The 21,882-nt window shown below is 41.3% G+C and overlaps 1 protein-coding gene across 1 annotated transcript in view; it reads right to left on the reverse strand.

The window, feature by feature from the left end:
* LOC126202950 (putative zinc finger protein 66) overlaps nucleotides 1–21,882 on the reverse strand; it is a 282,869-nt gene that overhangs the window by 192,610 nt on the left and 68,377 nt on the right. Inside the window, exon 4 of the mRNA XM_049937060.1 lies at nucleotides 19,781–19,837. Coding sequence (XP_049793017.1) covers nucleotides 19,781–19,837 — 57 coding nt within the window. The remainder of the gene's footprint in view (nucleotides 1–19,780; nucleotides 19,838–21,882) is intronic.

Below are 21,882 nucleotides of genomic sequence, written 5' to 3' on the forward strand. Positions count from 1 at the left end.
TCTTGTTGTAGAGCATGCTCTGCAACAGGATATTGTGTGTTGCCGGTATACATGCACCATCTGTATTCTTCTTCCAGACACCAGTTTCTCAGAACCAAATCCTAACCACATTTGCAGTGCCTCTCTTGAAGCTGCCTTACACTAAAAACTAGATCCACTGTTGACATTCCTGATCCAAACCCATATTCTTCCCCTCTTAACCTTTCTTCTGTACTCTTTTTTTTCCAGACTATTCTCAAATATCTTGGCAGAATGACACGGCAAAACAACTCCCCTATAATTCTGACAGTTTCCAGCAGGCCTTGTTAAAAACTGGTGCTACAATTCCCCATTGCCAGTCTTCAGGTCTTCCTTCTTTCCATATTGTTCTTGTGGCCTGACAGAGCCATTGCAGCCCAACATTACCATCTCCACACTTACTGGCCCAGGTGCTTTTCCTGCTTTCATGATCTTTATCCCCTTTTCTATCCAGGTTATGTCTATCTCGATATTCTGTACTTTCCCTGGCTCCTCACATTCCTCTTACTTACTACCATTCTTGAAAATATTCCTTCCACATCATCTTGATTTCCTGTACATTCTCAACTTCCTTTCCTCAGAAGCAATAGGAAACTACATAAACCATTTGTAGTGCCAGTCATGCCATCAAATACTCTAAGCTCAAGTGGATTCTTAATTTCTTAATAACAGCAGTAAAAAAATGCTGGAATGCACTATTTTATAAGGGGCCCTAAGAATCAAATGGGGGAGAGCTACTGTATCGCTTTAAAGATTCCAGGATGTGTTGTGAGCACAAGATCTCATCATGAAATTTACATACGGAACACTGGTTTATCTGATTACATCAATGAAAAGTTGAGTACCAAATTCTAGAGTGAAGCTGAGTCAATGAGCAGAAAGGTTTCCAACTGCAGTGGAAGATAATGTGAAACAATCAGTGTAGTTTTTCTTGTGATAACCATATAGCTTAAAGCCTCAATTTTAATTTACAATATCCATTCTGATATCAGGGAAAGGGGAAGGAGCAAGCTAGGTCTATATGACAGGGAGGTAATTTTGTTAGTGAGACAAACTGGAAGGTTGTGCCCATCGTGAGTATTTTTTTACTCCTGAAAGGAAAACAGCTTAATTCTTGGGAAGAATGAATATGACCATGACTACTGTCTCCATAACAGTATCTAAAAATGTGAGAAATGACATTGAGGTGTATGAATCTGCATGTCACATGGTTTTGTCTGTTAAGGAGAATGCTTTCCGCAAAATCTGCCTCAGTCAAGTTGAAGCATAAACTGTCTCTGTGTGGTCCCACAAAAGTACTTAACTTTAAGCTAAACAATATTGTGCCAGAGATGCCAAACAATGAAATGTTAATCAATCAGGATGACTTTAGTGAATATTAATAGACACAAAATTCAGTGGTTGACTTCTATGATCATGAAGAGAAAAACAAACGGTGGGCATCTACTACAAATGTGTGTCAACAATGATACAATCATTTTCAAGAACCTTTCTCAGCATCATCAATGTTGTTACAGAGCATGGATTTCACATGACAGCAGGGTTGAAAATGAAACTGACTTCTTTTTTGTAAAAAAGAGACACTTGCTTACCTCCTCATTCAGTCATACGATCTAGGGCTGAATGGACTAATTAATATCATGCTTGCAGTCACTCAAAGATCTGGAGACAAAAGTAAGAGCAAAATTTTGGGAATGTACGTAAATCAGAAGAAGTCAACCTTGCAAACAAGTGGTAGAATAACAGAAATTTTTGGCTCATTTCTCTATGACACAACACATAGGCTATCACAAGCAAAGGAGTCTTGGGCTTCTGTAACACTAGAGCCACTTGAAAAGAGAGCCTGTTTAAAGGAACTTGGAAGACAAACAGTGTCAAATGAGGATAAATGGACACACACTGTGAAATGTTACATAAGTGACAGCCATGAAGATTCAGTAAATAAATGAAGTACATGGAAAGAGAGACTAACACTTTTTCAATATACTGTACCTTCTAGATCTAACCTCATATTTGGTGATAAAAAATGAAATGGTAAGCTTTATCTGTGATGGAAAGAAACTTACGAGGTTTTGGAAAAAACAGTGACACATTATATTTCAAAGATAATAACACTGAGGAACAAGAAACTTCTGTGTATTCTACAACATAAAGGGTCAACTACACTATACTCCAATTATGGTACATAACATTAAAATAACATGCAAACAAAATTCTGCTACACAGCTTATAACATGATTGAAAACTTATCTACAAGCTCAGATACTTCTGGAGTAAGTAAGGATTGTTGAAAGTAGAGGAGTATAAGAGCAAGTCATGAGTATAAGCAAAATGACCAAAGAAGGTCACGAGATTTTTATTTCCTATTTTACAAAGTTCCTTGATGTAGCGACACAAAGTTTTTCAATTATGTTACATGAAACAATCTATCAGGTATTATGTATTCACATTCATTAAAACAAGGGAAGATTATGGTTTAATGTCCAGTCAATAATGACGTCATTATATACAATGCACACTGTCTTGATGGGGAAGGAAACTGACTGTTTCCTTCCCAAAGGAACCTTCTCAACATTTTTCCTAAGCTCCTTAAGGAAACTATACAAAACCTATATCCGTATGGTTGGGTGGGGATTTGAATGGGCAACCACCAATTGCGAGTTCACTGTCTTACAGCTGTGCCACCACACTCAGATTCACATTTTTTGTTATTCTGAAAAGGTTCTTCACAAGAGTAAATTTGTCACAGTAAATATGGATACATATTAGTTTGAAATTTTTAGTTTGTTAAAAGGTGTCACTGGAGGTGGTTAATACTTTCATGTACTTCTTTCAACACTTATTAATATAGGCAACTACACTGATGGAAAAGAAATCACAACACCACAAAATAATTAATGTAGAGTAACGAAATTTCAGGAGTACACCTGTCTATGTTGATTAATGTTGCACGATCACAGGTTAATGTACGCACGGGATAAGCCATCACAAATGTGAAATACTGGTACATTAATAGCCAACATAACTGCCAGAATGTTGAATGCAAGCATGTGATTGTGCATGCAGTGTGTTGTTTAGATGCTGGGTGTCAATTTATAGGCTCATGTTCCATGCCTGCTGCACTTGGTTGGTCAATACAGGGATGGTTAATGCTGTTTGTGGATGATGCTGGAGTTCTCGTATAAGTGCTTGATTGGAGACAGATCTGGTGATCAAGCAGACAAAGTCAACATTTCGACCCTCTGCAGAACATGTTGGGTTACAACAATAGTATGTGGGTGATGGTTATCCTACTGGAAAACCCCCACTGGAATGCTTTTCACGAATGGTAGCAAAATAAGTTGAATCACCAGACAACGTAGAAATTTGTAGTCAGGGTGCTTGGGATAACCATGGAAGTGCTCCTGCTATCATACGTAACTTCATGCCAGATTTTAACTCCAAGTGCAGGCCCAGTGTGTCTAGCACACAAGACAGGTTGGTTACAGGGCCTCAATTGGCCTCCTCCTAAAGAACACATGGTGATCACTGGCACTGAGGCAGAACCAGCTTTCTTCATAAAACACGACAGATCGTCTCGCACGGATCCGTCCTTCAAGTAACCGATTTGCAACAGCTCATTGTATCATTGTGGTGCCAAGTGCTGCTCAAATTGCGGCTGCAGATGCAGTACAATGCACCAGGACCATACACCAACTACGATGGTCTTCGCTCTTGATAATGTCACATGGATATCCACAGCCTAATCTTCTTCCAAAAATACACTCCCATGACCACCATTGCCAGCTACATTCCTGCCAAGCCTTTCTGCAGTTTCACAGAAGGAACATACAGCTCCTCTTAACCCTCATTCAAACTCAGTGACATGTTGATAAAGGTGCCTTTATTGCATTAAAGGCATTCTTGATTAACATCCACACACCATGCCCTATCTCAAAAGGTAACTAACGCTCTTGACTGTTACAGTGTGTACTAAAAGCACACCTAATTTGTATCATCATAGCGGTGCTACCAGTGCCACTCTTGTGCAACTGGAATGAAATTTTAATAGACATTGTCTTTCAGTTGTAGAAACACGACTACCAACTTTCGTTTATGTTGCACAATTCCTCCTTGGTGCTGCCATTTTTTCCCTGTTAGTGTATAAAAAAGAGGCAGTAAATTTATAGTGCACTGAGGAACATTGTCATAAAATAACTTACAAAGTCAACCAATGTGCTTCATTCTTTTTTGTAGCTCCAAGGCCTGGGCAAATAAGACAAGTGATCAAATTTACATTAATGGCTTTGTACTTTTGTGTTAATATAGGGTGTTAAACGTATTCTAAACTGAAAGAAGGACAAACACAATATTCTTCTTGGCTCTGCAGCTGGGTATGCAATCATTTGAACACAATATGTCAGTGGTGCAGGTGGCTGCTACCTTCAGGTGAGAATGCTATACACTAATCTTGCTGGAACTGATTGATAATGCCGAACACAATCCTTTTATATGCCACAGAATGCCAACAGTGCATGCACCAGAAATTGTCACTGCTGCCACCTACCACAAGTGAACATACAGTACCCAAGGGCCTCAGGAATAAGAGCTGACAGAAACGTATAAATCACTATCACATAATACTGTTGATGTATTCTGCCACAAAAGTCAGTTACTGCTGGTTTTTTAACATGAGATGAAACAGGTCTCCATATCTTGCTTGAATGGTATAACCTACATAGTGAACTTGATGGTAGGAGGAAGAAGATTAATATGATCCAAGAAATGGTTCAGGGCATTGTTTCTATTTGGCCATCCACGTACCTCCAAAAAAGGTAAGACAGACATTCAAGGCTGTGGATTTGTTTCAGGTGAAGAGGTGCATGCCTGGATACAATTATTGTTCTGTGGGCAACCAAAAACATTATTACTTGAAGACATTTTCCATCTTGTCTAATAAAGGGATAAATTTATTAATAGTTATGCTGATTACTTTTGAAATACTATACAGTTCACTTTCTTCTTCTCCATCTGCCTCATTTTCATTTGACCACACCTTATATATGTTATAATGTAAGATGTGCTGTTGAGTCATTTTCAGAGATGTTGGCTACCTGTGATCTGGGTGATTGGATCTTCCAAAGAGGGAGGCATGTTGTACTAGAGCTTCATTACTTGGCATAGCGATAGCAAAAAGATGTGAGAATGGACTGATGTAAGAACTATCAGGGAAGCAGGACTGGAGGAGGCCAGCTAGATGTTCTAGCATAAGATGCGACATGAGGGGCAACAATGACACTGCAGGAATCCTCGCCATGGTGTTGTGGTAAGTGAAGCCGTCACACCTTCAAGCCCTGACAGCACAGCCAGGGCTGTAATACTGACACAGTGGAAAGACAGAAGCCACTTTAGCAATGGTGACCTGATTGCCACACAATCAGGCCACGTGTCCTGCATAAAATCTGTGTGCCAGTGCTTGCCAGCACAGTTACCTTCCTCAAGAGCTGGCACAGCTGCCTGCCACTCAGGCTGGAACTGACTCCATTTCTCCACTGCTGGAGCGCTCATGGCACGGCACTGTCCCACAACGGCCTGTTATACTGTGCCAATGAAGACAGTACACCGATTTCAACACCCTTAATACGCAAGTGCCATGTTACGGGCTTTCAAATTAAATTAATTATGGTGTGATGGCCCTCAACTATGTACCCTCAGACACAGAGTTGAAATATTAAAAGTTTTGGCTGGTTTTGTTGTCTAGGGGCTGGGATACATAGTTGCCGCATTACAAGCCAAATACTGCTGAGTCTATAGTATACAATATAAATATACACATGAATCGAATGGTTAAAATGGCTCTGAGCACTATGGGACTTAACTGCTGTGGTCATCAGCCCCCTAGAACTTAGAACTACTTAAACCTAACTAACCTAAGGACATCACACACATCCATGCCCGAGGCAGGATTCGAACCTGCGACCATAGCGGTTGTGCGGTTCCAAACTGTAGTGCCTAGAACTGCTCGGCCACTCCGGCCGGCCATGAATCGAATGGTCAAAGGTTCCTATCACTCGGCAGTTGCAAATTTTGGACACAACATAGACATTTATAAATGAAAAATTGCAATCAAATAAATTCTGCAGGTGCTATTTTAACAACTTTAAATGATGAGTACGATAGCAGAAGTACCTTTAAGAATGCCCTTTATTACTGTAAAACACTTATAAGTGTTGATGGTCTGGCAATTAAATAAAATATAAGTTGAATAACAGGGAAACAATAGATTCCTACTTCATGTAATTAGTTATGAACAACAACATAGCTCACGAGTTATTCACTTCTAAACGCATACTAAGCCTTCACTGCAGAAGCTATGTAAATCTCACAAGTGCACAAGTCGGCACTACGAACTATTTCTATCTCTGCACACATGCACAAAACTCCACTCTTCAATGTAGTTCCTGTGACCAGCTGTTGCGTCTACCCGTCCAACACTTTCCCGCGACCATCTGTCCGTTGCGCCATACTGTCCAGGACTCTCTCCCGTACTATCAAGATCTCCCCTCTTCCATACAGTCTCTCCACGTGTCCTTTTTTGGAACGATCGCTGTGACTGGCTAGAGCGCTCCCACCTTGTCTCCAAGCCAACGCACACTCACAAACATAATGAAACACATTCGAAATACCGGATTTACTTTTAAATAACTTGAAATACAATAAATATTCCTATGGCTGGACAATAAACACTCTAACACACATTATTAAAGACATAAACAAATTAAACGGAACAAAAGTAAGCCAGTAACCTAATGTCTCCGTGCTCTCTAAAACACAGTAAATAATTGACCAATTCTTCATGAATAGTATATATCAGATATAAACAAAGACATAGATGAATAAATATATTTATAAGCATGCTGCTACTGTTTTTTCGTGTAAATGTGGAGTACTTATGGCCTGACGCAATCGATAGTAATCAGCCACTCTGACCTCCAATAACTCATGTACTATTCAAGTTACATGCATCTAATTCATACCAATTTAGGTTTACACTAATAGCTTTATAAAGACATGTCAATCGACAAAATCAGATGAACCGTTTAGATTTTGGAAATTCGTTGCTGGGTGTTACTTGTGTAATTAATTGTCAGATACTAAACTTTAAACTAATAAAGATATTAAAAATCTGATTACACCATCAGAATTGTCATGCAAATAATGGTAATGTACATGTTTCTTTTTGAGGCATCATGATTCCTCTGGCTATTATTAATTTCTATATGAACTGCAAAATGTCTGCAATTATGGCTTCACAAAGTCCGCCATCTCCCGTACAGCAGGGATCACATGTTAGCAAAGATCACAGTAACGTGTGCCATTCACACTGCATGTCTTTGGCCTATGGGGTTCGAGTTCCTCAAGGAAAAATGGATCAATCATTAACTGTGCTATGAAGACACACGACACAGTGACATGTTCACTATGTGAGGGAACTTCATGAATGTCTGTTGGCAATGATGATCCCCAAATCTGACAATTATGAGAGTTTAGGCCTCAATGAGAATAACGTATTCTTCATTACTCCACAAAATGTGCCAACGATACATGTCCTCAATTTCAGTCCTTGCAAGAAACATAAGAGCAAAGTCTCTCAGATGTCTGCATCATGTGGCACATGTTGGTGGGTATTTGAAGTTTGTACAGTTATTATTTCACAATTGTTCACAGCAATTTCTGAGCAGTGGACCACAGACTGTTCAGTTGTCATGAGACAGCTTGAAGACTGCACATTGCATCCAGTATTCTCAGCTATGGCAGCAGTATCTTCTTCGACAATTTGTGGTGCAATTGACCATTGGCCTCCCCCGGGAGCAAACCAAATCACTAGCCGATCGTTCCAAACTGCGAAAACACCAAGGTCACTCGATACGAACACAATCATGTGGGAATTAAAATGTGTTTCTTTCAATGGTTTATCTATTATTTCTCTTCTGCATGTCCTTACAAATGTGTCAACAAAGTTTAATTGTCTTATGATCGCTCGCTTTTCATGTAAGCTCTCTCAAGCAGCAAACGTTTAATTACAGCCGTGCTATATAATAAATTTGGTTGAGCAGAAACTTGTCTAATTAACACAGAAGTTGTACAAACCCCTACCCAACAGTCTCTCACCCTCACCACCCCAACCATCATCTATACCCCCATTACCCAACTTAACAAAGATTGCTACTCCTGTCAGACACAATGGCAATTGGACTCTTTTGACCCTGAAAATAGTGTGTGTGTGGGGGGGGGGGGGGCACACATGCATGCGTGGGAGAAAAAGAGAGAGAGAGAGAGAGAGAGAGAGAGAGAGAGAGAGAGAGAGAGAGAGAGAGAGAGAGAGAGAGAGGGAGGGAGAGGGAGAGGGAGGGAGAGGGGGGGAGAGAGAGAGAGAGAGGGAGAGAGAGAGGGGGGAGGGAGAGGGGGGGGGAGAGAGAGAGAGAGAGAGAGAGAGAGAGAGAGAGAGAGAGAGAGAGAGGAGAGAGGAGAGAGGGGGAGGAGAGAGGGAGAGGGAGAGGGAGAGGGGGGAGAGAGAGAGGGGGTGTGAGAGGGGGGAGAGAGAGAGGGGAGAGAGAGAGAGAGAGGTGAGGGGAGAGGGAGAGGGTTTTTCTTTTGTCTGAGTTTTTCTTTTGTCTGCGTCTGATGGGCCTGTCGTCCACTCCCTCTACATGGTGAGTAACATTCCATCCAATTCCTTAGCATTACTTGTGAGTCTGGGACCCTTCCCTAGTAAAATTATAGAAGAGACAGAACAGATGCCGGATGGAGTGGCCGAGCAGTTCTAGGCACTTCAGTCTGGAACCGCGCGACTGCTGCGGTCGCGGGTTCGAGTCCTGCCTCGGGCATGGATATGTGTGATGTCCTTAGGTTAGTTAGGTTTGAGTAGTTCTGAGTTCTAGGGGACTGATGACGTCGGATGTTAAGTCCCATAGTGTTCAGAGCAATTTTTTGAACAGAACAGATAAATAAATACAACACTTTTCATCAAATTTAACTTAGTAAGCGCAATAGTGTCTGAAATATGGTCATCAGACTACAGCGAGAGACGCGATAAGACAGGTGTTGTGAAACGTTAATTTTCATAGCTGGAAGTGTAACTTTTATTAAAATATTCTAAATTATTATGCTGTGGCTAGACAAATTTCTTATTGAAATCCAATGTTTTATTCACATCTGCAGAGGACACTTTGACAGGGAGTTGTAGCTTTTGTGAATGTCTGATGTGTACTGTGGCTTGCTACAGACTGAAGTAAAATTCTGATTCCAAATACTCTCACACAGAGATATAACATCATGGTACTGAAATCCAGGTACCATTCAGTTTTACATCCTCCTCCTCCTGATATCTACGACCCCTCTAAAGATCCTCTCATAAGTCTCCATCTTCTTCAGCACCAGAATCCAGATGCTATTTAGTTCCCTATCCCCTTCCTTCCATTTAAAATTACTGAGATATTTAGTAACCTCTATGACTTCTCTGGACAGCCTCTCACAGTATCCACTTATAGCTACAAATAACTGAATATCACAGTAAGATTACAAGCTTATTAGATCTGCAGGTATACAGGAAACTGAATAGGGACACAAATGGCAATTTTCTTAGAACTGTTACATGGATGATAAAAAGATCCACCTGAATTGGAGTGGGCAGCAAAGTCTGTTCAATTCAGTCGAGCTACCACCTAGGCTTTATAGGCTGCCAAAGATTCATAAGGAGAATGTCCCTCCAAGACATACAGTACATGCCACCGGTTCACCCAACTACACTCCTGGAAATGGAAAAAAGAACACATTGACACCGGTGTGTCAGACCCACCATACTTGCTCCGGACACTGCGAGAGGGCTGTACAAGCAATGATCACACGCACGGCACAGCGGACACACCAGGACCCACGGTGTTGGCCGTCGAATGGCGCTAGCTGCGCAGCATTTGTGCACCGCCGCCGTCAGTGTCAGCCAGTTTGCCGTGGCATACGGAGCTCCATCGCAGTCTTTAACACTGGTAGCATGCCGCGACAGCGTGGACGTGAACCGTATGTGCAGTTGACGGACTTTGAGCGAGGGCATATAGTGGGCATGCGGGAGGCCGGGTGGACGTACCGCCGAATTGCTCAACACGTGGGGCGTGAGGTCTCCACAGTACATCGATGTTGTCACCAGTGGTCGGCGGAAGGTGCACGTGCCCGTCGACCTGGGACCGGACCGCAGCGACGCACGGATGCACGCCAAGACTGTAGGATCCTACGCAGTGCCGTAGGGGACCGCACCGCCACTTCCCAGCAAATTAGGGACACTGTTGCTCCTGGGGTATCGGCGAGGACCATTCCCAACCGTCTCCATGAAGCTGGGCTACGGTCCCGCACACCGTTAGGCCGCCTTCCGCTCACGCCCCAAAATCGTGCAGCCCGCCTCCAGTGGTGTCGCGACAGGCGTGAATGGAGGGACGAATGGAGACGTGTCGTCTTCAGCGATGAGAGTCGCTTCTGCCTTGGTGCCAATGATGGTCGTATGCGTGTTTGGCGCCGTGCAGGTGAGCGCCACAATCAGGACTGCATACGACCGAGGCACACAGGGCCAACACCCGGCATCATGGTGTGGGGAGCGATCTCCTACACTGGCCGTACACCACTGGTGATCGTCGAGGGGACACTGAATAGTGCACGGTACATCCAAACCGTCATCGAACCCATCGTTCTACCATTCCTAGACCGGCAAGGGAACTTGCTGTTCCAACAGGACAATGCACGTCCGCATGTATCCCGTGCCACCCAACGTGCTCTAGAAGGTGTAAGTCAACTACCCTGGCCAGCAAGATCTCCGGATCTGTCCCCCATTGAGCATGTTTGGGACTGGATGAAGCGTCGTCTCACGCGGTCTGCACGTCCAGCACGAACGCTGGTCCAACTGAGGCGCCAGGTGGAAATGGCATGGCAAGCCGTTCCACAGGACTACATCCAGCATCTCTACGATCGTCTCCATGGGAGAATAGCAGCCTGCATTGCTGCGAAAGGTGGATATACACTGTACTAGTGCCGACATTGTGCATGCTCTGTTGCCTGTGTCTATGTGCCTGTGGTTCTGTCAGTGTGATCATGTGATGTATCTGACCCCAGGAAAGTGTCAATAAAGTTTCCCCTTCCTGGGACAATGAATTCACGGTGTTCTTATTTCAATTTCCAGGAGTGTATTTTGGCTGTCAAGTTCTTGACAAAATTATTACAACCATTCATAGACCAACTGGATTCTTAGATCAAGAATTTGGTGCATTTTATTCGGCATAGTGGCCCAGGCAGAGGACATATTAGTCAGTTTGATGGTGTAGCATTGTTTACCATGGGTCCACTTAATGACATGTTGGAACAACTGAATCACGTGTTTTTTTTTTTTTTTTTTTGTGCAAATATCGCAGAACTTTGGAGAAAAGAGAACCACTTGTATGAATATCAAGAGCTCAGATGGAAACCCAGTTCTAACCAAAGAAGGGAAAGCAGAAAGATGGAAGGAGAATATAGAGGGTCTATACAAGGGCGATGTACTTGAGGACAATATTATAGAAATGGAAGAGAATGTAGATGAAGATGAAATGGGAGATACGATACTGCGTGAAGAGTTTGACAGAGCACTGAAAGACCTGAGTCGAAACAAGGCCCCGGGAGTAGACAACATTCCATTAGAACTACTGACGGCCTTGGGAGAGCCAGTCCTGACAAAACTCTACCATCTCGTGAGGAAGATGTATGAGACAGGCGAAGTACCCTCAGACTTCAAGAAGAATATAATAATTACAATCCCAAAGAAAGCAGGTGTTGACAGATTTGAAAATTACCGAACTATCGGTTTAATAAGTCACAGCTGCAAAATACTAACACGAATTCTTTACAGACGAATGGAAAAACTGGTAGAAGCTGACATCGGGGAAGATCAGTTTGGATTCCGTAGAAATATTGGAACACTTGAGGCAATACTGACTCTACGACTTAGAATAAGTCTTAGAAGACTTAGAAGAAAGATTAAGGAAAGGCAAACCTACGTTTCTAGCATTTGTAGACTTAGAGAAAGCTTTTGACAATGTTGACTGGAATACTCTCTTCCAAATTCTAAAGCTGGCAGGGGTAAAATACAGGGAGCAAAAGGCTATTTACAATTTGTACAGAAACCAGATGGCAGTTGTAAGAGTCGAGGGGCATGAAAGGGAAGCAGCGGTTGGGAAGGGAGTGAGACAGGGCTGTAGCCTGTCCCCGATGCTATTCAATCTGTATATTGAGCAAGCAATAAAGGAAACGAAAGAAAAGTTCGGAGTAGGTATTAAAATTCATGGAGAAGAAATAAAAACTTTGAGGTTCGCCGATGACATTGTAATTCTGTCAGAGACAGTAAAGGACTTGGAAGAGCAGTTGAATGGAACGAACAGTGTCTTGAAAGGAGGATATAAGATGACATCAACAAAAGCAAAACGAGGATAATGGAATGTAGTCGAATTAAGTCAGGCGATGCTGAGGGAATTAGATTAGGAAACGAGACACTTAAAGTAGTAAAGGAGTTTTGCTATTTGGGGAGCAAAATAACTGATGATGGTCGAAGTAGAGAAGATATAAAATGTAGACTGGCAATGGCAAGGAAATCGTTTCTGAAGAAGAGAAATTTGTTAACATCGAGTATAGATTTAAGTGTCAGGAAGTCGTTCTGAAAGTATTTGTATGGAGTGTAGCCATGTATGGAAGTGAAACATGGACAATAAATAGTTTGGACGGGAAGAGAATAGAAGCTTTTGAAATGTGGTGCTACAGAAGAATGCTGAAGATTAGATGGGTAGATCACATAACTAATGAGGAGGTATTGAATAGAATTGGGGAGAAGAGGAGTTTGTGGCACAACTTGATGAGAAGAAGGGACCGGTTGGTAGGACATGTTCTGAGGCATCAAGGGATCAGAAATTTAGCATTGGAGGGCAGCGTGGAGGGTAAAAATCGTAGAGGGAGACCAAGAGACGAATACATTAAGCAGATTCAGAAGGATGAAGGTTGCAGTAGGCACTGGGAGATGAAGAAACTTGCACAGGATAGAGTAGCATGGAGAGCTGCATCAAACCAGTCTCAGGACTGAAGACCACAACAAAAACATTGCAGAACTGTTTAAATATCATCTGATGACCACATATTTCAAATGGAAAAATGGTTTTTCCAGACAGACAGTTGGTGTGGCTATCAGGAGCACCTTAAGCCTGGTGATAGTAAATTTCTTCAAGGAAAAATCTGAACAACTGATGTGACTAATTAGGAACTGCCAATAAAGGACCAAATAGATGGTTCCATTATGTGGACAACATGTTTGTGCAGCGGAGACATGTCAGAGAGGAACTATGTTGTTTTCTTGAACATCTTAATGAGATTATTCTGAAGATTCAGTTCACTATTGAGAAGTGGGTAGACAACAGATTGCATTTCCTTGATATAATAGTCTTCAAGACAGAAGATGGTAGTTTGGCCCATTTGTATACTGAAAATTCAAGCATATCTCACCAATTGCTGCCAAAAAATGGACAGTCATCCACTAAGATAAAATCAGCATTAAGACTGCCATGCAAATATCATATGGATGAACAGGTATCTGCAAAATCTAAGTTGTTCCTGTAGTTCATTAAAGACTTTTTTTTAAGTTATCAGTTTTCTGACTGGTGATGTGGCCCACTACTAGCTCCTTTACTGTGCCAACCACTTCATGTCAGAGTAGCACTTGCAACATACTTTCTCCATTATTTATTGTGTATATTTCAATCTCTGTTTTTACCCTTTACAGCTCCATCCAAGATCATGGAAGTTATTCCTCAACATCTTAAACCAACTCTTATCAATCTGTTGTTTCTTCTTACCAGTGTTTCCCAAAAATTCCTTTCTTCACCAATTCTGTGGAGAACCTTGTCATTTCTTATCATTCCACATCATTTTCAACATCCTTCTGGAACAGCACATCTTAAATTATTCAATTCTCTTCTGTTATCATTTCCCCACAGTCCATGATTCACCACCGCACAATGCTGTGCTCTAAACATACATTCTTGGAAATTTCTTGCTCAAATTGAGGACAATGTTTGATACTAGTAGACTGCTCTTAGCCATGAATGCCCCTTTTGTTGTACTAGTTTGTGTTTTATGTCCTCCTTGCTTCATCTGTCATGGGTTATCTCGCTTCCAGGGTAGCAGGATTCCTTAACTATTTCTATTTCGTGATCACCTATTTTGATATTAAGTTTCTCATTACTCTCATTTCTGCTACTTCTCATTACTTTCATCTTTATTTAGTTTACTCTCAATCCATATTCTGTATCCACATTGTTCATTCCATTCAACAGAACCTGCAATTTTTCTTCACTTTCACTGGGGATAGCAATGTCATCAGCAAATCTTATCACTGATGTCCTTTCACCTTGAATTTTAATATCACTCTTGAATCTTTCTTTTATTTTCACCACTGCTTCTTCAATGTACAGACTGTAGGGCAGGGGCAAAAGACCATTTCCTTGTCGTAAATCCTTTCTAATCTGAGCATTTCGTTCTTGGACTTCAGTTCTCATTTTGTATTCTTGGGTCTTGTACATAATGTATAATACTCATCTTCCCCTGTAGTTTACTCCAATTTTTCTCTGAATTTTGAACATCTTGCACAGTTTTACATAACCAAACATTATTTCAAGATCGGCAAATCCTATTAATGTGCCTCGATTTTACTTCAGGCTCACTTCCATTATCAAGCACAACATTAGGACTGCCTCTCTGGTACCTTAAACTTTCCTCACACCCCAGATCCTCAATTTTCTTTTCCATTATTCTGTATATTGTTCTTGTCAGCAACTTGGATGCATGAGATGTTGTGCTGATTGTGTGATAGTTCTGGCACTTACCTGCTTATTATCTTCAGAATTGTCTGGATGATATTTTTCCAAAAGTCTGATGGTTTGATGCCAGTCTCATAGATTCTGCATATCAACTTTCACTTAATATGGTTGCCACTTCTGCCAATGGTTTTAGACATTCCAATAGAATGTGATATATTTCTCCTGCCTTCTTTGATCCCAAATCTTCCACAGCTCTTTTAAATTCTGACTGATGGGATGTCAAATCTCTTCTCTATGACTCCAGTTTCTTCCTATATCTCACCATCAAACGATTCCTCCCACTCATAGATGCCTTCAATGTAGTCTTTTCCAGCTATCCGTTCTCTCCTCTGCACTTAAAAGAGAACTCCCTTGCACTCTTAATGTTGTCTCCCTTGCTTTTAATTTCACCAAAGATTGTTTTGACTTTTCTATTTGCTGAGCCATTCCTTCTGATCATCATTTCTCATTTTTCCTGCAGCCATTATAGCTAGGCTTCACTGCACCACCTGTTTATTCCATTCCCAAGTGATTTATATTCCTGTATTCCTTCTTTCATTAACCAATTAAAGTATTTCTTTTGTTATTCAAGGTTTCTTTGGAGTTACCTACCTAGTTCTTATGTGTCTTTCCTACATTTCTGAGTGCTCTTAATAGAGATATTCAGATGTACACTGCTCCTCTACTGATGTGCCAGCTATAGTAATTCTTATCACAGTATACACATAATTAGTGAACTTGAAATGTGTCTCACACTCCCTCAGCACTTCAGTATCCCACTTCTTTCCACATTGATGCTTCTGGATGATACTAAAACTCCAGTCCACACTCTATCATTACTAAATTGTGCCATGAGTTTATACCTACTACTGGGTATGCCTTACATTCCAATATCTGAGTTTGGAATCTCTGTCTGATCGTGATGTAACCCAGCTGAAGTCTTCCCACATTGGGGCTTTTCCAAATACACCACCTCCTTTTTTGAGATTCTTAAATAGAGCATTGACTATTATCAGCTGAAATGTATTGCAGAACTTGATAAGTCTTTTTCCTCTCTCATTCCAATTAACAAGTCCATATTATCTTGCAAACATTTCTTTTACTCCTTCCTTGCTTCAAAACTGCTTTCCAGGCCCCCATGATTATTTTACTTACATCTCCCTTTATCTACTGAATTACCCATTCAGTAACCTCCTATACTTCCTTTCTTCCCTCTCCGCTGGCGACGTTGGCGTGTATACCTGAACTATTGGTGGAGGCACTGGTTTGTTATCAATTCTGATGAGAAAAACCCTACCACTGAAGATTCACAGAGCACACACTCTGCCCTACCTTCCTATTCATAATGAATTCTACTCCCATTATATCTTTTTCTGCTGCTGTTTATGCTACACTATATTCACCTAATCAGAAACCTTCCTTCTTGTCACTCTTCTTCACTGGCCCCAGTATAGATTGAGTCTTACCACTCCAGCCCACACCCCAACTCACAGAATGTTTCTTGTCCATTGGTTATTCTGTCTTTTCCTCATCGTCACCTCCCCCTTGGCAATTTCCTCTTGGAGATTTGAATGGAGGACTAATCTGGAATCTTTTGCCAATGGAAATATTGTCACAACACTTTTTTAATTGCAGGCCCCATGTACTGTGAATTCCTATTGTGTGTCTTTAATGTAGTGATTTCCACTGCCTTCTACATACAGGATGTGCAAAATGGCTAAGCAGGGATGGCTAGAGGACAAATGTAAGGATGTAGAGGCTTGTCTCACTAGGGGTAAGATAGATACTGCCTACAGGAAAATTAAAGAGACCTTTGGAGAAAAGAGAACCACTTGTATGAATATCAAGAGCTCAGATGGCAACCCAGTTCTAAGCAAAGAAGGGAAGGCAGAAAGGTGGAAGGAGTATATAGAGGGTTTATACAAGGGCGATGCACTTGAGGACAATATTATGGAAATGGAAGAGGATGTAGATGAAGATGAAATGGGAGATAAGATACTGAGTGAAGAGTTTGACAGAGCACTGAAAGACCTGAGTCGAAACAAGGCCCCCGGAGCAGACAACATTCCATTAGAACTACTGATGGCCTTGGGAGAGCCAGTCATGACAAAACTCTACCATCTGGTGAGCAAGATGTATGAGACAGGCGAAATACCCACAGACTTCAAGAAGAATATAATAATTACAATCCCAAAGAAAGCAGGTGTTGACAGATGTGAAAATTACCGAACTATCAGTTTAATAAGTCACAGCTGCAAAATACTAACGCGAATTCTTTACAGACGAATGGAAAAACTAGTAGAAGCGGACCTCGGGGAAGATCAGTTTGGATTCCGTAGAAGTGTTGGAACACGTGAGGCAATACTAACCTTACGACTTATCTTAGAAGAAAGATTAAGAAAAGGCAAACCTACGTTTCTAGCATTTGTAGACTTAGAGAAAGCTTTTGACAACGTTAACTGGAATACTCTCTTTCAAATTCTGAAGGTGGCAGAGGTAAAATACAGGGAGCGAAAGGCTATTTACAATTTGTACAGAAAGCAGATGGCAGTTATAAGAGTCGAGGGGCATGAAAGGGAAGCAGTGGTTGGGAAAGGAGTGAGACAGGGTTGTAGCCTCTCCCCGATGTTATTCAATCTGTATACTGAGCAAGCAGTAAAGGAAACAAAAGAAAAATTCGGAGTAGGTATTAAAATTCATGGAGAAGAAGTAAAAACTTTGAGGTTCGCCGATGACATTGTAATTCTGTCAGAGACAGCAAAGGACTTGGAAGAGCAGTTGAACGGAATGGACAGTGTCTTGAAAGGAGGATATAAGATGAACATCAACAAAAGCAAAATGAGGATAATGGAATGTAGTCAAATTAAATTGGGTGATGCTGAGGGGGATTAGATTGGGAAATGAGACACTTAAAGTAGTAAAGGAGTTCTGCTATTTAGGGAGTAAAATAACTGATGATGGCCAAAGTAGAGAGGATATAAAATGTAGACTGGCAATGGCAAGGAAATCGTTTCTGAAGAAGAGAAATTTGTTAACATCGAGTATAGATTTAAGTGTCAGGAAGTCGTTTCTGAAAGTATTTGTATGGAGTGTAGCCATGTATGGAAGTGAAACATGGACGATAACCAGTTTGGACAAGAAGAGAATAGAAGCTTTCGAAATGTGGTGCTACAGAATAATGCTGAAGATAAGGTGGGTAGATCACGTAACTAATGAGGAGGTATTGAATAGGATTGGGGAGAAGAGAAGTTTGTGGCACAACTTGACTAGAAGAAGGGATTGGTTGGTAGGACATGTTTTGAGGCATCAAGGGATCACAAATTTCGCATTGGAGGGCAGCGTGGAGGGTAAAAATTGTAGAGGGAGACCAAGAGATCAATACACTAAGCAGATTCAGAAGGATGTAGGTTGCAGTAGGTACTGGGAGATGAAGAAGCTTGCACAGGATAGAGTAGCATGGAGAGCTGCATCAAACCAGTCTCAGGACTGAAGAGCACAACAACAATAATTACATCCTCAGTTATCTGTCACTACTGATTCATACGTCTTTTAGGGGCAGTTTCCTAACTTCTGTCAGCTCCTCCATCCTCTTTGACAAGTCTGTTCGCAGAACAAGAGTGACTGCTTATACCAGAAGTTTTCGATAGCCATTGCTGCCAATTTTTTTCAAAGTTTAAAAAGTGGCTGGGTTTGGACTTGGGACCCAGGAGATTTTTGTTATTAGTCAAAGATGCTATGCCAAAACACAGGACTCTGTCTACTACTGACTGCATACAAAAGATCTTGACAAAACAGAATATTACTGTAGTTCGCAAATTCACCCAGAAGATATAATAATTGGCCAAGGATGGTCTCAAACTGCCGCAAAAAGCTTGAATTTACAGGATGCTGTATAGTCGTGGAGACATGTACATGAGTACTACTAAAAGAAATGGATAAAAACAACCAGAATAAACTAAGGCAACCACAGAAAGGGAGAAACAGACAGATAAGCTTTTGTGGAACATAATAATTTTTATCAGAAGGAGGAAGGTGTGAAACTCAATGATATCTGGATTATGGTGATGAAGTAATTGTGTAGTGGTCTCCCACCATGATCTGATAGCAACAGCATATATCAGTAAATGACAACAGCCAACTGCACTCAAGTTTTCAAAATGTGTGATGTCACACAAGCCACGTGTATACTGGACCTTCAAGAAAGCTAAAACTCCCCTTGACAGTGTCATATGTAGATGGGGACAAAACATTGGGTACAAACAAGGAATCCATCCAACCACGGTGTAATGGCCTGGAATATTTTATTAAGTGTAAGACAGGTGTTGTCCATCACAGAGAGATTACCTGTCCAAATTTTTAATATGTGTTGTGATGAGGGTAGAATGACTATAATGGAAAACTAGAGAAATGCAAATACATACAGACGCTTACCAACAGCCATTCTTTCTACACACCATTCACAAATGAAACTGATACAATGGAACATGGTACTGGTACATGAAGTATCATTCAACACACATCAAAATGGTTTGTTAGCATGGATGTAAATGCATGTACAAGAATGACAAATATACCACAAAGGAATGTTTTGGAGGTGCTCTATTTATGAATTTGCTTCTTGAAAGTCTTTAAGTTACAAGATATACCACAATAAGGCAAGTTGTGTATCATAACAATTTCTACAACTCTGTCTCAGATAAAATCTGAATTACTTTAAAATATTTCGTAGTTCTGTTATTAACATATTATATATTCTAAAATGACCCTTATGAATAAATGTAGGGTGTTTCATATATAAAAATTTAATAATAAATTTCATACGTACTATCATCTATTACTGCCTCAATGTGAAACTCCACATTACTTACTTCGTCCTCTTTGATTTCAATTTGGAGCATCTCCAACGGGTGGCCTGTTTCTGGTGCCTGCAAGTGAAGCAATGCAAATGGTAGTACCTGCACCATTTCGGCATGTAACGGCTATGATTAACTGAGTATCCTTGTGTTTACATGATAAATTAACAATAAGAAAGCTCTCAATCACACAGATATGCAATGAACACACAAGTTATATCTTATACTTAACTTCTATAGTACTGTAGGCATAAATAACAGACTGAGGCATAATTCAAAAGCATAGTATAATTTTCAATGAAGTATAACACACTTTGCTTAGTACATATGCTCAGCAGTTTCATGTGGTTGGTTAGCATTATAATCTCATGTTTTTTGTTTTAATGTGTTTTTGCTACCCCGAAGAATGTGACTACACTGTGCATGCATCTGTTTATAATGAATGCAGTTTGCCATCTTAGGATGACGGTTAAAAAGGAATGGAACTTTCTGCAACAGTAAGGATAGCATTTGTAAGATAGTCCATCTGGTCATCACAACTTGGGAAATCTTGTTTGTAGAAGGTCACCAGGGAGGAGTAAAGCCACCAGTCAGCCTTAGTAAGCTGGTATTGGGTGTGCACGCAAGTGGGTTAGGAGTCAGCAAATGGATAGCATACAGGAAATGGTGACTTGAGGAGGTGCCAGAAAGAACGGACCACTCAAGACAATGGGCAAGCTGGACAGTGCAGAAGAATAGGTCCAAATGGGAATAGGTGTGAAAGTAGTTGGAAAGGAATGTGGGCACTCCTGTGTTAAGGCAGAAGAGGTTAAGTTGATTAAGAAGGTTTCAAGGCATTCCTTGCACTTCCTCTTTACCATGCTGTGTCCCACTCCCTTACTGGACTGAGCCATGCTGCGACGCAATTTGTGTGTAGAGACGTGCTCTCCATGTTTTTAACCATGAAATCACAAGGAACTGTGGTGCAGCTGGAAGGGTCTCTGAATCATTAGCCTCGTTCCATTTACGTTCTGAAGACGTTGATTGTGAAGATGATTGGCTTATTGAAAGAAAATTCCCCATGATTGCCAGCATCTCTGATGGTGTGCTCCTTCCAAATGAGGGCCCCCTTCACAACGGGCACACCTGCCTTAGGTGATTGTTTAAACCTCAGGCCACACTTCCCAAACTCCTGATGGAGGGACCAATCAACAATTTGGGAAGGTAGCAGCTCAGGTAATCACCCCTCCCTGGGCCTGGCCTGTACCAGGGGTATGTGCAAAACCTACATGTTGACCCAGGGCTGGCAATTACACATTACCCAGTCACCTTTTACACATCAGATGCGGAGGGAACGAGAAGCAGTGGCAAGACTGTTCTTATGTCAGTGACGGACAATGCAGATCATTCCAAAAAACCCGCAGACATGTTCCCCCAGAAAGGATGAAAAGAATAGCAACAGGATAGAAATGCAACATGGAAGGGAAAAGATGCGACAAAGGCAGGAGTCCCGTGATAGTCAACCACAAACCCGCCAAAGAGTGGCATGCCCCCTGGGGGGCTGACAATGCCTTGTTGACTTAATCTCCCTTCCACATCCCCAAAAACTTCTCCACCTTCCATGAAAGACACTACTCCTGAATACCCATCTCATAACACTTTAGTCAATATTTCTGCCAAAACTCTGACCCCTGAGGAAGTCTCAGTACTTTCTAAAGTCCCAAACCTAATTACAGCCATGCTGGACATGTAAAGGACCTTTTTTCCTTTACTTGATCTTTGCAGTGGGAACATTTCTACAGCACATCCTCCACTAACAACAGATAACCAAAACCTCCATATGTAACGCTGTTTACAACAGTACCAACCTTACTCCAATCATGATCCTCCTCTACTTCCAACATGGCCTCACCTTCATTTCCTAAATCTCACCCAGTTGTGCACAACATACCTCCAATAGAACACAATGTTCTCTTAACCTGAAAAACAATCCAAACCTTATCAACCTTCCCACAGACAAAGGCTCCACCATAGTGGTCATGAATCATTGTGTGACTGAGGGCCTCTGCCACTTTTCTGATGTATTTGCTTACAAACCACACAACTATGAGCCCATCCCAGATATCTAACATGACCTC

Source organism: Schistocerca nitens, chromosome 9 (assembly GCF_023898315.1).
Source record: "Schistocerca nitens isolate TAMUIC-IGC-003100 chromosome 9, iqSchNite1.1, whole genome shotgun sequence".
In the NCBI taxonomy this organism is placed as follows: Eukaryota; Metazoa; Arthropoda; class Insecta; order Orthoptera; family Acrididae; genus Schistocerca; species Schistocerca nitens.